Source organism: Cryptotermes secundus, unplaced genomic scaffold (genome assembly GCF_002891405.2).
Source record: "Cryptotermes secundus unplaced genomic scaffold, Csec_1.0 scaffold124, whole genome shotgun sequence".
NCBI classification, from domain to species: Eukaryota; Metazoa; Arthropoda; class Insecta; order Blattodea; family Kalotermitidae; genus Cryptotermes; species Cryptotermes secundus.
This window is the reverse complement of record NW_019735462.1, coordinates 857390-881126: the sequence shown is the minus strand read 5'-3', so window position 1 is coordinate 881126 and position 23737 is coordinate 857390. Positions and strand designations below refer to the sequence as shown.

The 23737-nt window shown below is 38.9% G+C and overlaps 1 protein-coding gene across 2 annotated transcripts; it reads left to right on the top strand.

The window, feature by feature from the left end:
- The first annotated feature begins 9394 nt into the window (after window positions 1-9394).
- LOC111869275 (aspartate aminotransferase, cytoplasmic) lies at window positions 9395-21851 on the top strand. Of its 2 annotated transcripts, none has more exons than XM_023860668.2 (7): window positions 9395-9675; window positions 11574-11755; window positions 13245-13410; window positions 14299-14667; window positions 16282-16447; window positions 17362-17504; window positions 20031-21851. In XM_023860668.2, the coding sequence occupies exons 1-7, from the start codon at window positions 9564-9566 to the stop codon at window positions 20189-20191; spliced, it is 1299 nt and encodes a 432-aa protein (XP_023716436.1). In that variant the 5' UTR covers window positions 9395-9563; the 3' UTR covers window positions 20192-21851. The 2 variants fall into 2 exon arrangements, with proteins under 2 accessions (XP_023716436.1, XP_023716437.1); XM_023860669.2 differs by having other exon boundaries at window positions 9467-9675; window positions 13245-13353.
- Window positions 21852-23737: the final 1886 nt, after the last annotated feature.

Genomic DNA, 23737 nt, shown 5'->3' with positions numbered 1-23737 from the left:
CAACAACGCCTCCACAGCAACGAATCAACACACAACAATAGCGGTATTGTTGGAGACGATGTTTCCTACGGTGGTCCGTACCAAGGTGTTCTGTATGGGAAGCAGCATTTGGAAGGGAGCCGCCGTTCAGAGAGGACTTGAACACGGAAACAGAGGAATAGTTATTGTTAGCAATCGTTACCAGGAAACGTCCGGCGAAGACACTGCAGGCTGAAAAAGACTTAGCGTATGCTGTAGTGATTTGTAAAGTGTGGATATCAGCCATTGTGTTATAGTGATTTGTAGTTATGACCTGTAAGTGGTCAATAAATCCAATTATCCAAAACCCAGTCCATAGTCACTCATGCACGTGACAGTATTTTCTTCACCCGATGACCGAAATACAATCAATTTCCGAAATACTGTGACTTTTATATGATATATAGTACGAGTGTAATAATAAAAATATGTTGTAAGGAATGGAAAAGTCAATGGAAATATTTTTAACACCGTGTAACATCCATCGCAAAACAAATTAGCTGATGAATAATCTGTTAAAATAGCTAGTAGTTTGGCTTAGATTCGAACCTAATACCCTCACAAGTCTAGTGCGTAACCGCTACATTATCCCACTCTGTCTGAGCGGGCGACTCGTTCTGATATTTAAATGTGACATGAGACAAATTTACGGTTATGTCACTGAACTTAATCATGGCTGCTTTAGGAAGGAGATGGCCTACACGTTTCGCGTCAGACCTGTCGTTTCCTTCATTACGAATGAGTGGTTCTAGAAAAAGGAACAGTTCCTTAATCTTACATAATGGATATCTGTAATTCGAACTAAACAAATGGATCTTTCAGTCTATAAATGTTGTTACTATATCACTCGAATAAAAAAATGATTTACCGAACGTGAAGCCTCAAGATTATAGGCAAAAGTGGAAGATAAGAAGTAAATTAAAAAATATATTTCATAAAAAAAATCCAGGGTCCCTTTCGATATACTTTGTCTCAAGCATGTTTGAAGTTACGTCATAACCTGAGCATGAAATATTAGTTAAGAAAAGTCTTGTTTGTTAAACACGATCTTTGTGTTGGCGATCGGTGTTCCTATTGTATGTTAAAAATAGAATCTATTCATCCTCTAATGATGATGCAATATCTGATAATGACTCGCTCACAAAGATGTTTCAGACAGACAATACATCACCACATTTGTCGGAATCACACAGAATTGTGTGTATGTCTGTCCATGCAGTTAAATGTTTCACATATAAAAATAACCATAAAGAATGCAAAATTGTCCATTTGCTTAATTAATTTAATGCTATGCCGTGAATACCTATGGGGGGATGGAGGTATAACTCCACCATTCTTGACCTCGGCTTTAGATGGAAGTGAGTAGCTAGCTTCAACCCTGGCCGCTTTACCCCCAGGAAAACAGCCCTCGTTACCGATCGGATAGGAGACTGGTTGGGCCTCAGAGCCTTAACCAAAGACAAACATGTTTCACAGTGTGATTTACGTTGTACAGAAGTTTAGTATCCTATATTAGGTAGTGGTCAGAAATTTCTAGCACCATTATGTTGGTATCACTGATGGCAAGGAATTAAGAATTTTGGAGATGTAGTCTGAAATGACACGACATTCATACAAATATGATCTACAAGGTTCGTGTAGAGATAGCGGGAATGTATACTTGAATGAAACACGCCTAATCGTTATTGTCTTTCCGCATAAAATAAGCAGGTTTCAAGGAGGCTAAGTGAGATAAAGTTTTCTCAGTGGATCAGCTGCACGGATGTGACGTAAACATTTCACGTTTTAGAGACATAGATATTCACTAAACAAAACTATAATTTTGCCTGTGGTTCTGTATGGGTGTGAAACTTGGTCTCTGACATTAAGGGAGGAACACAGGCTGAGGATGTTTGAGAACAGGGTGTTGAGGAGAATATTTAGACCGAAGAGGGAAGAAGTAACAGGAGGTTGGAGAAAACTGCATAATGAGGGGCTTCATAACTTGTACTCTTCTCCAAGTATAATTAGAATGATCAAGTCAGTGAGGATGAGATGGGCAGGGCATGTAGCACGACTGGGGGAGAAGAGGAATGTATATAGGATATTGGTGGGAAAGCTGGAAGGAAGGAGACCACTGGGAAGACCAATGCATAGTTGGGTGGACATTATTAAAATGGATCTTAGAGAGATATGATGGGATGGTACGGATTGGATTGATCTGGCTCAGGATAGGGACAGCTTGAGGGCTCTTGTGAACACGGTGATGAACCTTCGGGTACCATAAAATGCTGGGAAATTCTTGAGCAGCTGCACAATTGGCAGCTTCTTAAGAAGGGCTCAGCTCATGAGTGAGTGAGAGAGTGAGTGAGTGAGTGAGAGAGTGATATTTACTGAATCATGGGATTATTAGTCCAAGAGATTCGGCTGGTCAAAAAGGAAGGGGAAAAGCATCATAGTAACCTTCTGCTTCCAAGAATAATCAAACTTTTAAAAATCTCTGGACGGCCGGCGCGTAAGGCTGACAACATCACCGCCATCTGTGAACCGATTGTCTAGAAAATATGGGAGCCTCGAAGTCTCACAACCTTATGGGCCTCCACGGCCTGTTACATTGGTCGCTTTACCTTTACGTTTATTATTTTAATGAAGTAGGCGAAGTACCTCATGAGAAACGAGAACAGAAGGAAGTAAGCGCTTGCTTTAATAGCAGACCCACAAATTCCAGCCCAGTAAAGTCAGACTGCGAGAATGCCGTTCTAGTCCCTATAATACGTATTAAAATTTTCTCACCTTTTATGACAGACGGCGAATCTTGCCGAAAAAAAACTTTACGTTTATTAAATGTGCCGTAAATTGTTCAATTGTTTTCATATGACACCATATAAATAATTAGAAAATTATAGGACCATCATGAATCCAAGTTCGTGAGTAACATCGATAAAATCTGTTGGCTGATTTTTAAGAATCTCTGATCTGATAACATTTAATTTTTTTATTATTATTTATAGTTATTGACAATCTGAAATATACATTTCTTTAAGCCAATGTGCTGACTAGTGTGCAGATTTACAGCTTAATTAATGCACACCTTACATGACGTGAGTGGGCGACATCCATCGATGAACATTTAATTTAAGTAAAAATGTCTTAACTTTATACTTCATCAATTTAATCATTGTGGGGCAGTATTCGTGTATTGAATATATATATATATATATAAGAACAAATGCAGCCTATGACTAATTTGAAGTTGAATAATCCTGTTCAAGCCTATAGATTATTGCCATGAAAGCAATAGGCTCAATACACGTACATTCCATAGAGTTGTGTTTCTCGATTTTCATTTATAAAAATGCAACAGTCTATTTCACATTGTTTTTGTAGGGTGTGTCGCTTTAGAAATATCTAGACGATTATATTCATGTTTCTTAAAAAGTTAAAATTGTAGTCAATGGCTTAAGAGAAGTAAAATTGTCTCTGTCCTTAAGCAACGCAACTTGTCTACGTAGGAAATAGTGGCTGTACAGCTCATTTCTTTCTTATCCTCTGCAATCATTTGAGGTGAAGGGTCAAGTTCACGCTTCGGATATTTGATGCCCAAGAAAAAGCACGGTTCCATTAGATAAGGGTCTGAAGTAGTCCCTGGTACCACTGGATAGGAGACTCAAAGTGCTCCAGAATCGATCTGGACGTTGTGGAGAAGATAAAAATCTCTGCAACTTTCAAGAATTTAAACCCTCTTCGTACAATCCGTGATCGGGCTCGTCGGACATATATATCCTGTTCTGTGGTTGGTTAATCTTTTTTAGAATTTGTTTATCGAAACTGTCAATGCCTCCGACTATATATATATGATGCTGAACTGCAGAAAAAGTGAAAGATTTATTAAAGAAAAGGTCATGACCTAATCAGAGGTACTATCCCTGAATTTATCTAGAAAGACGGAAGAAAACCAGCCGAGCATCAAAACCGGTATCCCCGAATACAAGTCAAAAACATTGCCGCTTCAGTCATCTTTCTCTGTCACATATTTATCGATAAGAATGAAAATAAATTCGCCTAAAAACGTTTAGGGTTATCATATTGTATACGGACTGCGATGGCCTCCAACTTACAGTTTCATTTTATGTACCGAATGTAAAGAACGTATGCAGAAGAAAAGTGCAATGGTTTTCATATTTTCCAACCGCCTTTGTGTGTCAATGCACTTAGGAGTAACGTCTGCAGTACTGTTCTTCCGTGTTATGGGCGCCAGACAACCAGCATTCTCTCTGCACTCTGTCTGAACAGGTGAGAAGTTCAGTTAGCAGTACCACAGTAACACACAGCACAACAGTCCTTCGTTAGTGTTCACATTATAAATAAGGATACTTATCCTTCTTTAATAGGACCCCTTCCACTTTGCTTGGTTAATTACTTAACTGGTCAAAGAATGCTAAGCTCTTATGTAGCCGTAAGTGTCATTAACTTATTCACAAAAGGCAAACTTGACTCCATCTAGTGTCATCTGAATCCAGTCCACACTTTTACATTCCACTGATCCAAAATCCATTCGTATACAGAAAATGTTCTAGTAGATTCTAAAGGTTTCAGACTTGGTGTATAACACAGAATTACTGGGTTTTTGTACTTTTCCATCGTCCAGTATTATAGAAAATAGAAAACACGACGTTTCGGAAACTGGATCTCTTTCCGTCCCCAGGTGAGAGGGGGAAGACACCTACTCAGTTGGAGCCCTTAGAAAGAGCTGATCTCAATCACTGGATTGAGTGATATTAGCTCTTTCTAAGGGGTCCAACTGAGTAGGTGTCTTCCCCCTCTCACCTGGGGACGGAAACAGATTCAGGTTCCGAAACGTCGTGTTTTCTATTTTCTAGAATACCGGACGATGGGAAAAGTTTAAAACCCCAGTAACTTTGTGAGAAAATTTTTTTTTCCATTGAAGTTTTTCGACTGAAATTTTAAATTTCCTTTTTCCCCCCCCCCCCCAGCGCTGTTTGTCTTATCAACTGATACCTCATAATTCGATCATCAAAAAATATTACATAAAGGGGAATATTTGCCCTTCTGTTTAAAATTTTCGATTGATAATTTTTGCACGCTGTTATTAGTTAGATTATATAGCGTCGAATGGAAGGATGACAGAGTAATAGTGAATTGGAAAGGACTTGGAAGGAAGTTGTCTTGGCCTAACAGGGACAATATCTCGGATCTTCCCTGAAGGGACTGAGGAACACCATGAAGAATAATAAAAGCACCCGGTGTCACAGCCGGGATTCGAACCGAGTACCTATCTAATACGAATCTATAGCATTGCCATTACGTAACTTCGCTAGGTACTGTGCTAAATTAAGCTCCACGAAATTAAGGCGTATGGGAGAGTGGAGTATAGCTCTACACATTTTTAATCTCGACACCAGATAGAGGTTAACGGCCACTTTCGAGTCAAGATAGCTCTACCCTCGAGGGAAGAGGCTCCCGATACCCACTGAACAGGAGGTTGGGTGGGCACAGAGCTAGCCTGCACATTGTAGAAGATATCTACTCCCTGTACGGAATCGAACCCCTATTCTCCAGTCCTCCAGCCAGTAATAATTTTATTAAAATAATGTTATATTAGACCGATACAAATTGAAATTAAATTTAAGTATTCCATCTTCTGTGACGTGAGGCCGTGTAGTTTATGGCCACCGCTGTGAAAACCTCAGATCAACAAAATTAGAGTTGTAGATTTCTATCTTCTGGGATATAACGCCGTGTAGTCTCACGAAAGTCAGTCGACGTTTCGGAGGAACATACCGCTTCAGATCCAATGTTCAATTCTCCCGGCAGTCTTTGTGTGGTCTCACATATAAAAATTAATTGAAAGCTATGAAATAGATTCGAAGATGAAAGATGTCTGCAGACGGATTCGACAAGAGCGCTGGAAATTCCATTTTAAGCACTTTGTAAAACGATAGCATGAAATATATCGGAATAAAATATGGCTTTAATCTTATCGCTTGATTTGAGGTGAAATAATGTTCTGAGATTGTTAAGTTTCATCACTAACAAAATATAATATGCTCACATTGGGCTTAAGTATCAGACAATTAAACTTCCATCAAATTTAATTTCCAGTACTGATTTATTTGACAATGTTTGAGAGTAAGTTTATTCTGGAAGAAAAAACCTGAAAATACAAGCAGGAACTTTAAAGCCCTCCGGGGTCTTGGTCTCCGGTGACCATTGCTTGGTCACTTTGTAGTCAGCTTGTCATTCGACTACATCAGAATTACAGGCGGTAATATTAACACACAGCCCTGAAAACAAACTTGCTCTTCAAGGAAGCCTTTTACTCTAGGCAACCCATCTATCAGAGGAGTATTGTGGGTAGAGTCCACAAGGCTTAGCTGTAACACAAAGGTTCTATTCAGCGGTGAATAGTACGGACAGCATTATGTCATAAACAGATGCATCAAATACAGAATCAACCCTTTGTTTACAGTCCCTCCAATCAATGAACCAGTAATCATTTCATACTCACAGAAGGTCATAGCTTTTCTTACGACTTAAGTTAAAAGGAATACATTTCTTCTTTTAACACCACTTGATTCTAGATGGCAGCAACAACAGCAGAAGAGTATGGAATGAGTAAATTTATGGTAATGAATCACACTTCACTGGGGTTGATTTTTAAATATAATATAAATGTATGGAAATATAAATTTATCTAAAATATGCTTATTATTGTACATTTTATCACTCCTAAATAAATTATAAGTATCTTTGCAGTATGCAAATAATTTTGCATTATTTTCTTAAGTTTACCAGTTACTAGCATTTAATATGTATAATTTCGAGGTACTGTAGAAAGAAAACTATTTCAATTTTTTTGATAGGCTTCAATTTTGAAAATTATTCTTATTACCTTCTAAATAAATAAATCTTATATTCTGTAACATATTATATCATTCAGTCAAGTATTAATATTTCCCATGTTACGAACGAGATATCGTATTATATCGTATCGTTTATAAACACAAAATTTTGCTCGCTAAGAACGTCTCTAATATTTGACAGTGCCAGTAAGGCCTAAATATCTTCTGCCATATCTTGTTGTTCCACGTGTCTATCAATAAACTATTACTATGGTATACAAACAAAGAAGTACATTTCATTTTTAACACCCGGAAGGAAAGAATTAATTCTAAATATTCGGAAAAACATACTTAAAAGCAAACCTTGCTTTAATGTGTGGTTTGCAGTCTTAATAAAAAAGTCATTTGGACTCTGTTATAAACAAGTATCTGTTTTAAGGAATAAGGTTGCATTTTCAAAAGAGGCTCAGATTGTGGTATTGTGAGTTATGGAACCTCGGAGTTCCACCAAAATATTGGTAACCCCATAAGAGACTAAAAGGTGTAATAACCCTGAAGACCATAATTTAAATATCAAATATCATTTTCCTGGTAAGATCTAAAAGTTTGTGACGATAGTAAATTAATACAAGTAATATGTTTTTGGACATTATCCATCGTCTTGTCTATTTTTAAGAAACCGTTCTGTTTCTTTTTAAAACAAAATGTTCCTGACCGGACCGGAGATAGAGGCTAGCTCTATCTATTTGACTCAACTGAGTAGGTTTTACCTGAGAACGGAGACAGAATCCAGTCTCCGAAACGTTGTGTTTAAAAAAAAACAGGACGGTTTTTTAAAAATAGACAAGACGATGGATAATGTCCAAAAACATGTAACTTGTATCTTTTTCCTGATTCTGAAGGCAGGGGTTTCTGTGAAAAGTTGGTACCTCTCTACTAGACCACACACGACGTCATGTCCCGAAAGACAGGAATCTTCATAGTCACCACCATGAGAACCAAATTTCATCATTAAATGAGTTAATTTTAAAGATCAGACATATACACGTACGATGTATGGTAACTGAGGGCACCAATGTACCTAAGAAATGTTTGCCATCCGAGTAACTATATCGAACTTTATTTGGTGGGTACTAGGTTCAAATCTTGGGCCGCGCCATAGCTGAAGCGGTTAGTCGCTAGCTTCCCACCGCGGCGACCCGGGTTCGTTCCCGGGTCTGGTCAAGTGGGATTTGTGGTGGACAAATTGGCGCTGGGGAAGGTTTTCTCTAAGTACTTCGGTTTACCCTGCCAATCTGCATTCCACCAGTTGCTCCACAATCACCCTCACCTATCATCTGAGGCTGGTACAATAGGCCAGAAGTGGCCGCAGTACAAGGGACTTAGTACCACCCCACTAGCAATAAAAAAAAAGTTCCAATCTCAGCTGAACTATTGTATCTTCTTTTTGTCTTTCCAGGCAATTTTGCGGATAGTAGCTTGAAATAAACCACGACCTCCGTCTTTCAAATTCATACCTACATACAGTTCCTGTCATATTTTACCACCTCATCCGATGCTACGTAGCATCTCCAGCTGAAATAATGTCATTAAATAACTCAATGCAAACTCAATGCATTTCGGCACGAGGAAGTCATTATGCTCTAAATATAAAATCATCAGTGTCTTCAAATGCAGCAAGCTTGTCTAAAATAGACATCTACCTTTATCAGAAATGTATCCCGTGTTACGAAAACACGTGAATAATCAGCGATTGGAACTTAAATTCCTTACTCAATAACCAGGAAGTTCGAGGATGTGATAATGTGCTGCATGGTCAGGGCTCTTGCGCACCTGAAGGGGCAATGACAGATGAGCGTGGAGCAATGGTGGCATGATGACTGGTAGGAGAAAACCAAACTTACAAAAAGAGAATCCTGCTCCTGTGCCACTTCGTCCACCACGAAACTCACATGAAGCCACCCGGCACTGACTCCAGGTCTCCGAGGTGCGCAATGGTAGAGGATGGTCACGTTCTGTCAAATCAGCTAACTGGAAAGGGGGAACAACCACATGGTGAACTGTGAATTATCTACCTCGAATCATCAACCGTAGTTTTTTTTTGTTTTGTTTTCCTTGGCACTACAGCCCCAGTGGGCCTAGGCCTACCTCCATGAACTTTTCGGTTCACTTCGGTTTTTCTAGATCTTACGCATTCGTTAGGACTCCTTGGGCGGGTGATCAGATCGTCGCAAGGCACAGACACAGAAAAATGCACACACACAAACTAAACATCCGTGCCCTGAGTGGGATTCGAACCCACGATCCCGCTTTCCAAGCGAGCGAAGACAGTACATACCTTAGACCGCTCGGCTACCGTGACCGGCCAACCGTAGTTTAGAGGTCACTACTCGTAATTGCAAACATACATTCGCGGGCAAGATGTCGCACTGGCAGAAATTACGATCATTTCGTGCCCATTGTAATTATTCAGTATTACTGAAATTAAATGTGAAGCTGACGTATTTCATGTTGAGCGTGTTATAAAAAGCGTTAAACCTATGAAATGCTTATCTGTACCTCGTTCTTTTCCATTCTTTTGCAATTGTTTTGACCAACACAATTACGTGTCTTCCGCCTTGCAGAGCAAGGTTAAGGGAAGGGCAGACGTCGAGAGGTTCACGCTGAGTTGTAGAAGTTACTAGTCAATTTCAGATAAATAAAATGACTTCAAGATTTTCTGTGGTGAAAGTTGGCCCTCCAATTGAAGTGTTTGCAGTGAACAAAGCGTATTTAGACGACACTTCCGATTTAAAAGTGAATTTAAGTGTCGGAGGTAAGGTTATGTAAAAAGGGGTTTAACCATTTGACCTTAGTTTTGGAGAATATTTGTAGGAAGCTATAGGTATGCATATTTTTTTATTTAAGATTGAAATACTTTGAAGTTGAAAATAAAAAGTTTGGAAATTAAAATTAACAGAACCTGTTCATCATCATGCTTGCAGAGGAACTTATTTAATTGTGGACTCTTGACAGCATATGTAACTGCACCCCATTTTCCTTTTAAAGTTCTGAAAATATGATGGTATTATGTAGTGTACAGGCTCGGATTCTTTTTAGTATGTATCGCATAGAAAACTTGAATTATGAAATCTAAGTGTAGCAGAGTTTTATGCTTCCAAAATTTGAAATTTCATGACTGTAATATCGTTCAGGCAACTTTTGGTGTAACATGTCATTTTACCATACATGTAGTAGTTACAGTTTGATTGGCCCTTCATCATATTCCAATCTTACACTTCATCATATTCCAATCTTACACTTCCCTTTCCTTTCCATACTTATGTATCTGTGTACTGTAACACAGACTAACTCCATGGAGTGAAGTCCTTCTTGAGAAGTTGATAGTGCTCACATGGACAAAATATTCCTAACTTTTCTAGAACCCAAAGGTTCTTTGCTACATCATAATATCGAATGATAAATGACATGAAGGTTCTACATTTAACTGGGGAATATTGAGAGGAATTGATTGTGACTCAATTTAAAATACTCTTCTGCTGTTTTCCATAAAGCACCAAGAAAGAAATTGATTGATATCTGAACGGGTAGGTCGTGGGTTATGAAACAGGTGAGAATTGTGTGTAAAAATATAGAATAGGCAGCCATGGTGAAGGGTAAAAGCCATAATAATTTATTTTGTGTGCATACAGGTTAAATATTGCAACGAAACCCAAATTTTGACAAGTGCATGGATATGGCTACTGCAAAACTGCTGTACATTAGCTTCAGAGAGTTATGTGACAAGTCTGGCAGCATTAAGAAGCCATTAGATATAGTTGCATTGTAAATAATGTCCTTTAGTAGCTACACATTTCTTGTATATGCTTCTGCCATATATCTTGTTGATACCACCAGATATAATTTTGTTTGTTATAGTTAGAGCATGAACGGGGAAGTTCATGGAGGTAGGTCTAGGCCCACTGGGGCTGTAGTGCCAAGGAAAAAAAATTGTTAGAACACTGAAGGTGTTTGAGAACAGGGTGTTGAGAATATTTGGACCGAAGAGAGATGAAGTAGAGAAAACTGCATAGTGAGGAGCTTCATAGCTTGTACTCTTCTCCAAGTATAATTAGAATGATCAAGTCAAGGAGGATGAGGTGGACAGGGCATGTAGCATGAATGGGGAAGAAGAGGAATGCATATAGGATATGGGTGGGAAAGCCAGAAGGAAAGAGACCACTGGGAAGACCAAGGCATAGGTGGGTGGACAATATTAAAATGGATCTTAGAGTGATAGGATGTGATGGTATGGATTGGATTTATCTGGCTCAGGATAGGGACCAGTGGAGGGCTCTTGTGAACATGATAATGAACCTTTGGGTTCCCTAAAATGCTGGGAAATTCTTGAGTAGCTGCAGATTTGGCTTCTCCTCAAGAAGGGCTCAGCTCCTTAAGTAAGTAAGTAATAGAGCAGTCGATATAGTCCCTGCATGATTGATAATATTTGTGTGTAAGCAATTACTTAGAGTGATCGGAGCAGAGGGTTGAAGGGAAGTGAAGAGAAGCAGTAATGCAACTCTTAGAGTTAAACTTTTTCTAATTTGTGAAGTATTGTCACAAGTCATTTGAAAAGGAAAAGGTGCAAGTTGTAGATAACCCCTTCACACTATAACACTGAATGTGTTAATTTTCTTCTGTAACTTATGCTGCTGTTGACTCCAAGTATATTAGCTTACAGAACTGATGAAGGGAAGCCGTGGGTTCTGCCTGTTGTACGGAAGACTGAGAAGCAACTGGCTGATGATGAGACACTGAATCATGAATACCTGCCTGTTCTTGGTTTGGATGCTTGCAGCTCTGCAGCCACTAAAATGTTACTGGGTGCGGATTCAAGCGCATTCGCACAAGGAAGGGTATGATTAACTTAATTCATGGTGGTTTAAGATCAAGAGCTGCTTAACTGTATCTCTTTAGATATATTAATGTAAGTGCCCTTCATTGAAGGGTGTTATAACAGAATCTATAACTCAGCCTTTATATCTGTGTTTATTCCACTGGTCCCTTTCATTTTTAGGTTAAAATGAAGGTTATGATATGAAGCAGTAAGAATGCCTTCTGGCTGAAATAAATAGGGAATATCTTCATCTAAATATGATCTTATTATATGTGATCATTGCACTGGGATTCTGATCTTGTATTTATGTAACTTCAGGAACCAGCTCCAACATCTGATTTTACAGTCAATTTTCAGTACCCAGCAAGTAACAGGAATATAAGTTGAGGCCAACAGATCCCTGTTTTATAAATGCACTGGCTAATTTGTGAAAGTTCTGCATTTCTTGATAGTAATTAATTAAAAATATAAATGAAAAGCAGTAATTAGAGATATAATAACTCATCAGTTAGTGACATACATTATTACATTCTTATTAGAAAGTTTCTAAATCCTCTTTTCAGAGTACCTTATTAAATTCTTATTAGAAAGTTTCTAAATCCTCTTTTCAGAGTACCTTCTGACATCCATACGCTAGATGGAAATTCAAACATATGTACAAGGGATGGGGCACATGGTAGCATAGTTGGTTGAGGCACTATGCTGCAAGCCGGAAGGTTGCTAGTTTCATTCCTAAGTAAAAGCAAAGTAAAGCTATCCCTGTAACAGGCCATGAAGGCCCATAGGGTTGTGAGATGTTGAGGGTCCCACATTATCTAGACAATCGGCTCAAAGATGGCGGTAAAGTTGTCAGCCTTACGTGCCGGCTGCACTTTACTCCCCAGGAAAATTATTTAATTCCTAGCACTCATTTCTGTTAGAGGCTGAGTGAACCCCAGGGCCATAGTGCGGCCAGAAGGATTAGGTCAACTGAAAAATTCCAATGACCTCATCAGTATTTGAACCTGAAACCTTCCGACTTGTAGCATAGTGCTGCTAGTTTCATTCCTGATGAGGTTAATGAATTTTTTAGTTGATGTAATCCTTCCAGACACACTAAAGCCCTGAGGTAGATGCAGCCTCTAACAGAAATGAGTACCGTGAATCTTCCTGGTGGTAAAGGGCAGCTGGCATGAAAGAATGATAACCTTACTGCCATCCGTGAGCCAATTGTCTAGAAAATGTGGGAGCCTCAATGTCTCAGCCCTGTGGGTCTCCACAGCCTCTTACAGGGATAGCCTTACCTTTATAATGACTTAAAAATATAGATTACCATCAGATGTTGTAATTTGGGGTGGTCCATCCAGAGTCCTCCCATACCAGACCAAGGAAAATTGATCATCATGTTAGTAAAAATGAACTACGGAAATACTGTAGACATGTAACAATCTAGAACCTCACTTTGCTGTACAAGGAAAGGTGGTTTAAGTTTCTAACTGAGGGTTGTAATAAACATGTTTCTTTTACAGGCATTTGGTGTTCAGACTCTGAGTGGTACAGGTGCCTTAAGGGTTGGTGCTGAATTTCTGCTTCGACAGCTCAAGTACACAACCTTCTATTACTCATCACCAACATGGGGTAATTACATTGCTGAGCAGAATTTAGAACCAGAAGGAGAATTAGAACTGTTTCAACGTAATTATTATAGGTTACTGAGTGACTGATTAATTGATTTTTAGGTTTATTTGATAACTCTTTAACATGCAACTTTTTGAGGTTACATACTCAAGTGATGGTTGTGAAGCAGCCATTGTACTTAAATGTAAAGTGTGTTGTTACGGAAGTGGCATGCAAATTGTACATGAATGGGTATCTGTTTATTTTTGTATTAATAACATATTTATGTTACCACACTAATAACTCTGTTTATAAGACACTTGAATAGGATCAGTGTCATTTCCGCTTCCCATGCCTGTGTAATTACACATCTGCTTTGTTACCAGAATTAGAGTTTTTCATGATTTTTCAGTCAGCACCAACTGAAACATGGCTGATGTCTGATCTAACAGAACCATAAACATGCATGTGCATAGCTGTGTTCAGTGACACCTAGGTCAGAGGAAGCTGGAGAGAAGGGGAAACCTGTGTTACAGGGCGGGGAACATATAGCACGGGGCAGTGGACATCATTTGATTTGTATTTCTCAGTGGTTAAAGCTTGAGGAGGGGAGGGGGAGTAAGCTGCTCACAATTGGATTATGGAATCCAAATTTTCTCCCAAACAAGGGTTGGATACAGAGGGTGGGTTAATGGGACTTTTAGTGGTTGCCAGCCATAAATAAGTTCGGAAGCACAACTGGAAATATAATTGTTGCAAAAATGTATGGGAAAACAGTGGCGGCTGGTTAGGAATTGCTTGTTGTGATTAATGTGCCAGAAGGAGGCCCTCGTTTTATGCAGTTTGTTTTCCGTGTACGCAATGTTAAGAAATTTATGCTTCCAGTAGTTTTTGTTGCTATGTTGAAGTTCCATTATAAGCTAAACTTGTTCAATTGTGGTTTCACTGTATTGATTTTGTGACTAGAGAATCATCACTTGCTCTTCACCAATGCTGGCTTCACGGAACCACGTCAGTATCGCTATTGGAATGCAGAGACTCGTTCACTGGACCTAGATGGCTTTTTAGAAGATTTGCGTGCAGCGCCTAAAGACTCTGTCATCATTCTTCATGCGTGTGCCCACAATCCAACAGGCTGTGATCCAACTCATGAACAATGGACCCAGATAGCTGATGTCATAGAAGAAAGACAGCTGTTCCCATTTTTTGATTCAGCATATCAAGGTTTTGCTTCTGGGGATCTTGAGAAAGATGCCTGGGCAGTACGTTACTTCGCCGACAGAGGCTTTGAATTGCTTTGTGCTCAGTCTTTTGCCAAGAATTTTGGACTCTATAGTAAGAATTCATGTTTACTATCTTTTATTATATGAAAAGACTTCTGTAACTTTATGAAGGGAATGGAGACTAAGAGGAGTTATATCTTCTGGGATATAACGCCATGTACTCTGTTGAAAGTCAACCAACATTTTGGAGGAACACATCACTTTTATCTTCCGGGTTGAAGAATAAGCCATGCAAGAAGACAACATGGAAACAGGTGGTAAGCAGAGTCACCTGCTTGCCACATGTTTTCATGCCAGTTTCTTGCTCGGCTTATTCTTCAACCCTGAAAATGGAGGCGACACGTTCCTCCAAAATATCGGTTGACTATCAATGGACTACACATCATATCTGAGAAGATAGAACTTTTCATAACCACGCTGTGAAACTATCAAATCCTACAGAATGGAGACTGAATCACTTAATAGGACTGTGTAGATGTTTATATATATGGGGGTAACTGTCTCAGTTAGCAAGAAGATAAAATATGATCTTGGCTGCTTGGATTCAGTTCTTGTCAGGGTCAGACATTTTCCTCTTCAGCCACTACATGTAAAGCTGACCATTAATCTCAACCCACTACTGAAGTTAAAAATTCATAGAGATTTAACAGCACACCCTGATAAGTCTTCACGGCACGGTTCGTAGATATGGGGACAACTTTTTTTTTATATCGCTTTATGGTCTGTTCAGGTTAATGGATTAAAATGTAACTCACTCACTCATGGAGCTGAGCCCTTCTTGAGAAGCTGTCAATTGTGCAGTTACACAATTTCCCAGCATTTAAGGAACCTGAAGTTTCATTACCATGTTCACAAAAGCCTTCCACTGGTCCCTATCCTGGGCCAGATCAATGCACATCATCCCGTCCCATCTCTCTAAGATCCATTTTAATATTGTCCACCCACCTATGCTTTGGTCTTCCCAGTGGTCTCTTTCCTTCCTTCCAATATCCTATATGCATTCATCTTCTCCCCCATTCGTGCTGAATGCCCAGCCCACCTCATCCTCCTTGACTTGATGATTCTAATTATACTTGAAGAAGAGTACAAGTTTTGAAGCTCCTCATTATGCAGTTTTCTCCAGTCTCCTATCACTTCATCTCTCCTCAGTCCAAATATTCTCCTTATCACCCTGTTCTCAAACACTTTCAGTCTATGTTCCTCCCTTAATGTCAGAGACCAAGTTTCACAGCCATACAGAACCACAGGCAAAATTATAGTTTTGTGTATTCTGATCTTTGTTTTTGGACAGCAGACGAGAAAACGAAAGTTTCTGGACTGAATGGTAGCAAGCATTACCTGAGTTCAATCTCCTCTTAATTTCCTTGTGAATCAAATTTTGATTTGTTATCGTCGTTCCAAAATATCTGAATTGTGCCACATTTTCAAAATATCTGTTACCTATTTTTATGTCCCATTTTGCCTTGCATTTTGTGACAAGACAGCATCATATACTTAGTAACCGTTAATCTAATTTGCAATACCATGCTTTTCACTTCAAGAGTAATGAGGTTTTATTGCAGATCCTTTGGAATGCCTTTAAGAGGAGTGTTATTACTTTGGGAGTGAATATCTATATACTTCATGTGTTTGTGTTCATGTTTATGATACTGGTTATATGTTCTAGATGAACGTGTTGGTAATTTGACAATGGTTGTGAAGGATGTTGGTGATCTATTAGCAGTCAAGTCTCAGCTCACTCTAATTGTAAGAGGAATGTATTCAAATCCCCCAAATCATGGCGGAAGAATTGTGGCCACTGTTCTGAATAACCCTCAGTTGTTAGAAGAATGGTAGGTAGATAAATTATAATAATAATCATTATCATCTTCATCATCATCATCACAAAAGGCTACTATTTAATCCCATCCAGAGCAGTTTCATTTCATGAAGATCTCCATACAAATTGTGGTCAAATGGTTAGCACACTTTCATGCAACAAGTTCTGGATTCAGACCTTGAATAATTGCAAGTTTCTTGAGAGACCCTGTATCATGGACTTTATTACTTTTTAAACCTTGAAGTTCGCCTAAATAATATTTACAAATTCAGTTCGTACCTCACAGAAATCACACCACCTCTCCATTTCAGAGACCAACCAATAAATACCATTTGGGGAATTGATCATTCTTCGTTGTGAGAATCGTACAAAGACGTTAAAAAGGTAAAGCTGTCCTTGTAACAGGCCGTGAAGGCTCATAGGGATGTGAGAGGTTGAGGCTTCCAAATCTCCTAAACAGTCGGCTCATAGATGGTGGTGAGGTTGTCAGTCTTATGTGCCGGCCGCCCTTTACCCCCAAGGAAAATTCCTGGTACTCATTTCTGTTAGAGGCTGAGTCGACCTCAGAGCCATAGTGTGGCTGGAAGGATTAGGTCAGTTGAAAAGTCCAATGACATCAGGATTTGATATCGCGGCCTTCCAGCTTGTAGCATAGCGCCTCAACTAACTGTACTACTGCATGCCTATACAAAGATCTTAAGCAGGTAAAATGTACCATTATTAACGATGAAGTTGATGGTGCATGTGGTAACCACTGTGCTTTAAAAGGTTATTGGATTTGTGAAAGGCGATATTCCTTAAAATAAAGTATTTTGTTGACTTACTGTTGTTATATCATCATTGGCAAGGAACTGCATACTGTTTAGAGGTTAGAAGTATATTATGCACTGATTATCAGTACATTGATTCTTGAAATTAATATTGCAGGAAAGAGTGTGTTCGCACTATGGCGAACCGAGTTCTTGACATGAGACGAGGTCTAAAGGAACGTCTGGAACGCTTGGGTACCCCTGGTACATGGGATCACATTGTAACTCAAATAGGAATGTTCTCTTATACTGGACTTTCACGTACGTATGAACGACAAATTTTGAAAGTACATCTGATGGTTATGAGTATTTTCTAAAATACTTTTACTGCAGTATTATACTGCCACCTTGCAGATTCAGAGGTTGGTTTGTAAATAATTTTTATAATTGGTTTGTGATGAATTTTAGGAGAAGATTTGAAACTTTGACGATTTTGTACTGGGATGAGTCATGTTAGACCCTGAAAATGGAGGTAGCATTTTCCTGCAGAACATCAGTAGCCATTTACCAAACTGTGGTGTCATTTCCCAGATGAATAATCGTAATATTAACATGAAAACTTTAAATCTCAAATAAGTTTTTTAGCTGTAGTTGATAAAAATAAGTAAATACAGTGGAACCTCGCTTAACGAGCACCTCTTATAATGAGTAATTCGTACAATGAGCAAAAAAATTGTAAAAAAATGACTCGCTTAACGAGGGACATTTTGCATAACGAGTGACGAGAGGGGAAGTCCCAGATTGTGCGCTTGTTACATCAGTCTGTGTTTAGCACTCGTTCCGCTAGCATCTTAGTGTCGCTTGTGATCACACATTTTTCCAAACTTTTGTTCAGACATATTATTTGTAATTTTTTTTTGTGCAAAGTTTAATAACCCTTGCAAAAATATCCCCAAAGAAAAAGCCACAAAAAGACAGCCATAAGAGAATAAAAATAACCATAGAAATGAAACATAAAGTCATTGAAAAGCGAGAATGAGGTGTGAGCATGGCTGATCTAGCACGCACATACAATCGGTCTACATCAACGATTTGCACTATCCTCAAGAACAAGGACAAGATTAAGGAGATAGATGCTTCAAAGGGAGTGGCAAGAATATCTACGCAATGGTTATGTGTTCTTGACGATGTTGAAAAGTTGCTCCTCGTATGGATAAACAAAAAGCAATTGCAAGGTGACACTATTAATGAGAACATCATTTGTGAGAAGACAAAAGTGATTTTTGCCGACCTTGTTAAGAAGACGCCAGGATCAACGGCCGTAGAAGAAGCATTTAATGGAAGCCGTGGGTGGTTCGAGAAGTTTAAGAGAAGAACCAGCATCCACAGCGTTGTAAGGCATGGTGAAGCAGCAAGCTCCGACACAAAAGCAGCAGAGAACTTCATTGGCAACTTCAAGAAGCTCGTAGATTCTGAGGGTTACCTGCCACAACAGGTTTTTAATTGTGACAAGACGCGTCTCTTCTGGAAAAAGATGCCAAAGCGAACCTGTATAACAGCAGAGGATAATGCATTGCCTGGGCATAAGCCAATGAAAGACCGTCTCACGCTGCTATTTTGTGCCAATGCAAGCGGCGATTTGAAAATTAAACCACTGCTTGTTTACCATTCAGAAACTCCAGAAGAGTAGGCTAAATGTGATGTCAAGGGCCAACAACAAGGCTTGGGTGACACATGACCTTTTTACTGATTGGATCAATGAAGTGTTTGGTCCTTCTATGAAAAAATATTTGCATGAGATGAATCTGCCACTCCATGTCTTGCTTGTTATGGACAACGCACCTGCCCATCCTCCAGACCTACAAGATGACCTCCTTGACGAAATTAAATTCATCAAGATCCAGTTTCTACCTTCCAACACCACTCCGTTGCTCCAGCCTATGGACAAGCAGGTTATTTCTAACTTTAAGAAGCTGTACAATAAAGCACTCTTCGAGCGTTGTTTTGAGGTGACCGAAGGGACCAATCTCACCCTCAGAGAGTTTTGGAAATATCAATTCCACATCATTGCCTGCCTCAAGATGATCAAAAAGGCGTGGGAAGGGGTTACCAAGAGAACCCTCACTTCTGCTTGGAAGAAGCTTTGACCGGAGAGCATTGTCAAATGTGACTTTGAGGGGTTTGAGATAGTACCTGTGGAGCCTGTAGTCAACGAGACTGTGGCTTTGGCCAAGATCATGGGGCTGGAGGTGGATAACAGTGATATCGATGAGCTTGTGGAATAGCACGGCCAAGAGATGACCACCAAAGAGCTTANAAAGATGAAGATGATTCACGCTCCTTAACAAAGTATATATAATTTTCTTTGAATAAATGTTATACATAAAATTTGTTGAGTATTTTTTTCAGCGTGGAACGCATTATCGTATTTTACATTAATTTATATAGGAAAAATTGTTTCACTTAACGAGTGTTTCGCATTACGAGTAAGATTCTGGAACGAATTATGCTTGTTAAGCGAGGTTCCACTGTAGTTGAGAGTTTTGGTTAAAATCTAAGAATATATTTATGTAAAAGTTCTTATTTATCTCTTATTTCTTCTATATCAAATGTTTCCTCAATTCTGTCTGCATACTGTTGAATTCCAGTTCATTTTACCTTTATTATTTTTTTGCTTCATTAATTGTCCAACTTTGTCTGGATACATGATTAAGGTTTTGAAATCTCACAGAAATACTTTTCAGAGGCAAATGACCAAAGTGGCTAAATTTAGTAGGCATTAAAAGACATGTGTAACAGAATTATACTGAGGGTAAATGCATTTTATTCACTCTTTCTCTGTTATAGCTCGACAAGTGGAACATTTGACACAGAAATACCACATCTACCTGCTGAAGAGTGGTCGTATCAATATGTGTGGTCTGACCACCAAAAACATCGATTACGTAGCCAAAGCTATTCATGAAACTGTTGTTGAGATCTCTGAAAATACCATCAACAAACTATAAGCTTGGAAAATACTGTAAAGCCATGTTACCTCAATCTTGTACATGCTGTGACAGAAAATTATCAGGTTGACTAGACAGATTTATTGTAACACAGCGCTGTGTGCTCACAATAGCCGCATTTAGAACGTACTAACATGTACAAGTATTCTTTTTCTTGGGTTTTTGCTTGTGTAATTTCATCTTTCAGGGTTTAACTATGTCATATGTTAAATTTAAGCCAATGTTTTGTTATATATTGCAGTCCCCATTTTCAGAGAGAATATGGCCTAGTAATAGGTCTCAGAAGTGAGGGTATGTGTGGGAAACATCTGCTATCCAATACGAAGGTGCCAAGGCCATATCTAAAGATCTTGCACTGGGACTGGTGGTGGACATGTGGAACTTGGAAAGAGTGTGGTTCTAGCAAATGTCCACACTCACTATCATTATGCTGTCATTTAAATAGTGAATTACTCCCTGACAACTTCAGCTGTCAGGCCAAATGTAAACTGAGTAAGTTCTGGTTTCATCTCTTTCCTTCCATATTTTCTTCTAAACCATAGGGTCCCCTGCCACTGGATAGTGTTATGCTTACTTCCATTGTGAGACTTAAATGTCAGGCCACATTTCTCTTCCACCTTTTACAGCACTTGTCAGAAGGTGGTTACCTTAATAACCGCATTGCAGCATGTCACAGTGGCACTACAGACAAAAAAGACAGAGGATGATCTTTCAACCATTATAATGAAAACCATCTGCAGTATTGCAGTGACGTAGTAAGGGCCTGCCCATAATGTACATGCAGCACCCCTCACACTGCACTTCACATCAGACCCGTCATTCCCTCAGAGAGAAGACAACGTGTATGAAGAACACATGTGTCTTCGTGTACATCACAGTCTGGTCAAGAACGCAGGTAGGGTTCAGTACCGTGATTGTGTGAGTCATTCGAGGGAGCCGACCATAATGCAGACATGGATATTCCACCTCATTCGCTCTGAACATGTGACTGCAGTATATGCCAGAATGTTGTGGCAACTTCCACTTACAGTGCAGCTGTACCCCAAAAGCTGAAATTATGCTTACAGATATGTATGAGATTTTGAATCTGTGTGTACATAGAAGATAAATGTCATGTGTTATTGATTGTGATGGGTTCAGGAAGGGAATTCTCTAAAAGGTTTGTGACAGTAGTTGGTTCATTATGCCATATTTACATTGAACATTGTCCATTGTTCATAGTTTTCATATTCAATGTTGAACATAACAGTGTAGTAAAAAGCTGTCAGTATAATGACAGAACTTGTGCCAAATGAGTCTGTTGCAGTGCAGAATGCAGAAATTCAACAGGCCACACTGCTTAATGTCTTCCACTCTTTCATTAACATAGTTACTGCCTAGTCAGTCTGCTCTGTAATGCTTTTAACACTGCCTAGGAGTCCTTACGCCACGCTGATGTGGCACCACTGGTCTGATGGAATTCACTATACACAGTGTACTGTTGCCAGCTTGAGAGAAACTCTGAGGAACTTGGATTCTGCATGTGATACATTTCATTGATGCTACCAGTTTCAGTACTAAGACAGACAAACTGTGGCAGATGTTTTGCCTGTGTCATTGCCTGTTTCACGTCCCTGCCTCTGCTCTGCATCTTTGCAATGCAACTCTCTTCTGTAGATTACAAAAGAATTACCTGATTCAGCTTTTACATATATAGACAGGAGCAGAGGCAACTCCCCAAATGTAACATATTGTCACGACTAATTCTGGCACCAAAATGTCACGTGTCCAGGGTTCCATGACAAATAATAACGGCTTCTGGATTGGATGATGGGATTTATTGGCACTTCTATTGCAGTTACTTCCAGCTCACCATCAGTGGTTGCATAGACTTGCTCCATTCCTTACTGGACTCAGTGTGTCTTCTCGTCTACTGTTATTATTATTATTATTATTATTATTATTATTTATTAGTCCACCATATATCCATAAGGATTACAATTCCAGCGGGTGTAGTTACCGTCACCAAGTATATGCAAACAGCTGTGCAATAGTGCACTCGTCAACAACATACATAACAAATTGTATAACATGCAAATAATACAAATAAAAAAATATACTGACCATCCAGAAAAGTTATAAAAGAAACAAATACAGTTCAGTATTTATGCTTAGAATGAAAAATACAGTGATATTAATACACTCTGCAAAGATANTAGTTGGTTCATTATGCCATATTTACATTGAACATTGTCCATTGTTCATAGTTTTCATATTCAATGTTGAACATAACAGTGTAGTAAAAAGCTGTCAGTATAATGACAGAACTTGTGCCAAATGAGTCTGTTGCAGTGCAGAATGCAGAAATTCAACAGGCCACACTGCTTAATGTCTTCCACTCTTTCATTAACATAGTTACTGCCTAGTCAGTCTGCTCTGTAATGCTTTTAACACTGCCTAGGAGTCCTTACGCCACGCTGATGTGGCACCACTGGTCTGATGGAATTCACTATACACAGTGTACTGTTGCCAGCTTGAGAGAAACTCTGAGGAACTTGGATTCTGCATGTGATACATTTCATTGATGCTACCAGTTTCAGTACTAAGACAGACAAACTGTGGCAGATGTTTTGCCTGTGTCATTGCCTGTTTCACGTCCCTGCCTCTGCTCTGCATCTTTGCAATGCAACTCTCTTCTGTAGATTACAAAAGAATTACCTGATTCAGCTTTTACATATATAGACAGGAGCAGAGGCAACTCCCCAAATGTAACATATTGTCACGACTAATTCTGGCACCAAAATGTCACGTGTCCAGGGTTCCATGACAAATAATAACGGCTTCTGGATTGGATGATGGGATTTATTGGCACTTCTATTGCAGTTACTTCCAGCTCACCATCAGTGGTTGCATAGACTTGCTCCATTCCTTACTGGACTCAGTGTGTCTTCTCGTCTACTGTTATTATTATTATTATTATTATTATTATTATTTATTAGTCCACCATATATCCATAAGGATTACAATTCCAGCGGGTGTAGTTACCGTCACCAAGTATATGCAAACAGCTGTGCAATAGTGCACTCGTCAACAACATACATAACAAATTGTATAACATGCAAATAATACAAATAAAAAAATATACTGACCATCCAGAAAAGTTATAAAAGAAACAAATACAGTTCAGTATTTATGCTTAGAATGAAAAATACAGTGATATCAATACACTCTGCAAAGATACATGATCAACCGTGCAATAGGGCACTTGTCCAAATGTATTAAAAAAAAAAAGAGATATACAGATTGTTTTTATGCTAGAAGCAAATTACAACAATATACTCCATGGGGCACTTGTCCAACAGAGACAGGTACAGGTAAACATACCAAAAAGTTAAAAGAGCTAAAACTGATATGTAAACTTCAACATCTATGTTTCGAGAGTTTGATAATTAAAATACTCTTTCAGTGAGTAGTAAGAACCAGCATACAAGAATCTCTTTAAGGTTGCCTCAAAAGATTTTTGATCATTAGATAATTCTTTTAGTTTAGCAGGCAAGCGATTAAAGA

Coding starts and splice junctions, on each gene's coding strand:
- LOC111869275 (XM_023860668.2), top strand. CDS start 9,564: ATGACTTCAAGATTTTCTGTGGTGAAAGTTGGCCCTCCAATTGAAGTG. Junction 9,676..11,573: donor AGTGAATTTAAGTGTCGGAG/GTAAGGTTATGT, acceptor CAAGTATATTAG/CTTACAGAACTGATGAAGGG. Junction 14,668..16,281: donor CAAGAATTTTGGACTCTATA/GTAAGAATTCAT, acceptor TATATGTTCTAG/ATGAACGTGTTGGTAATTTG.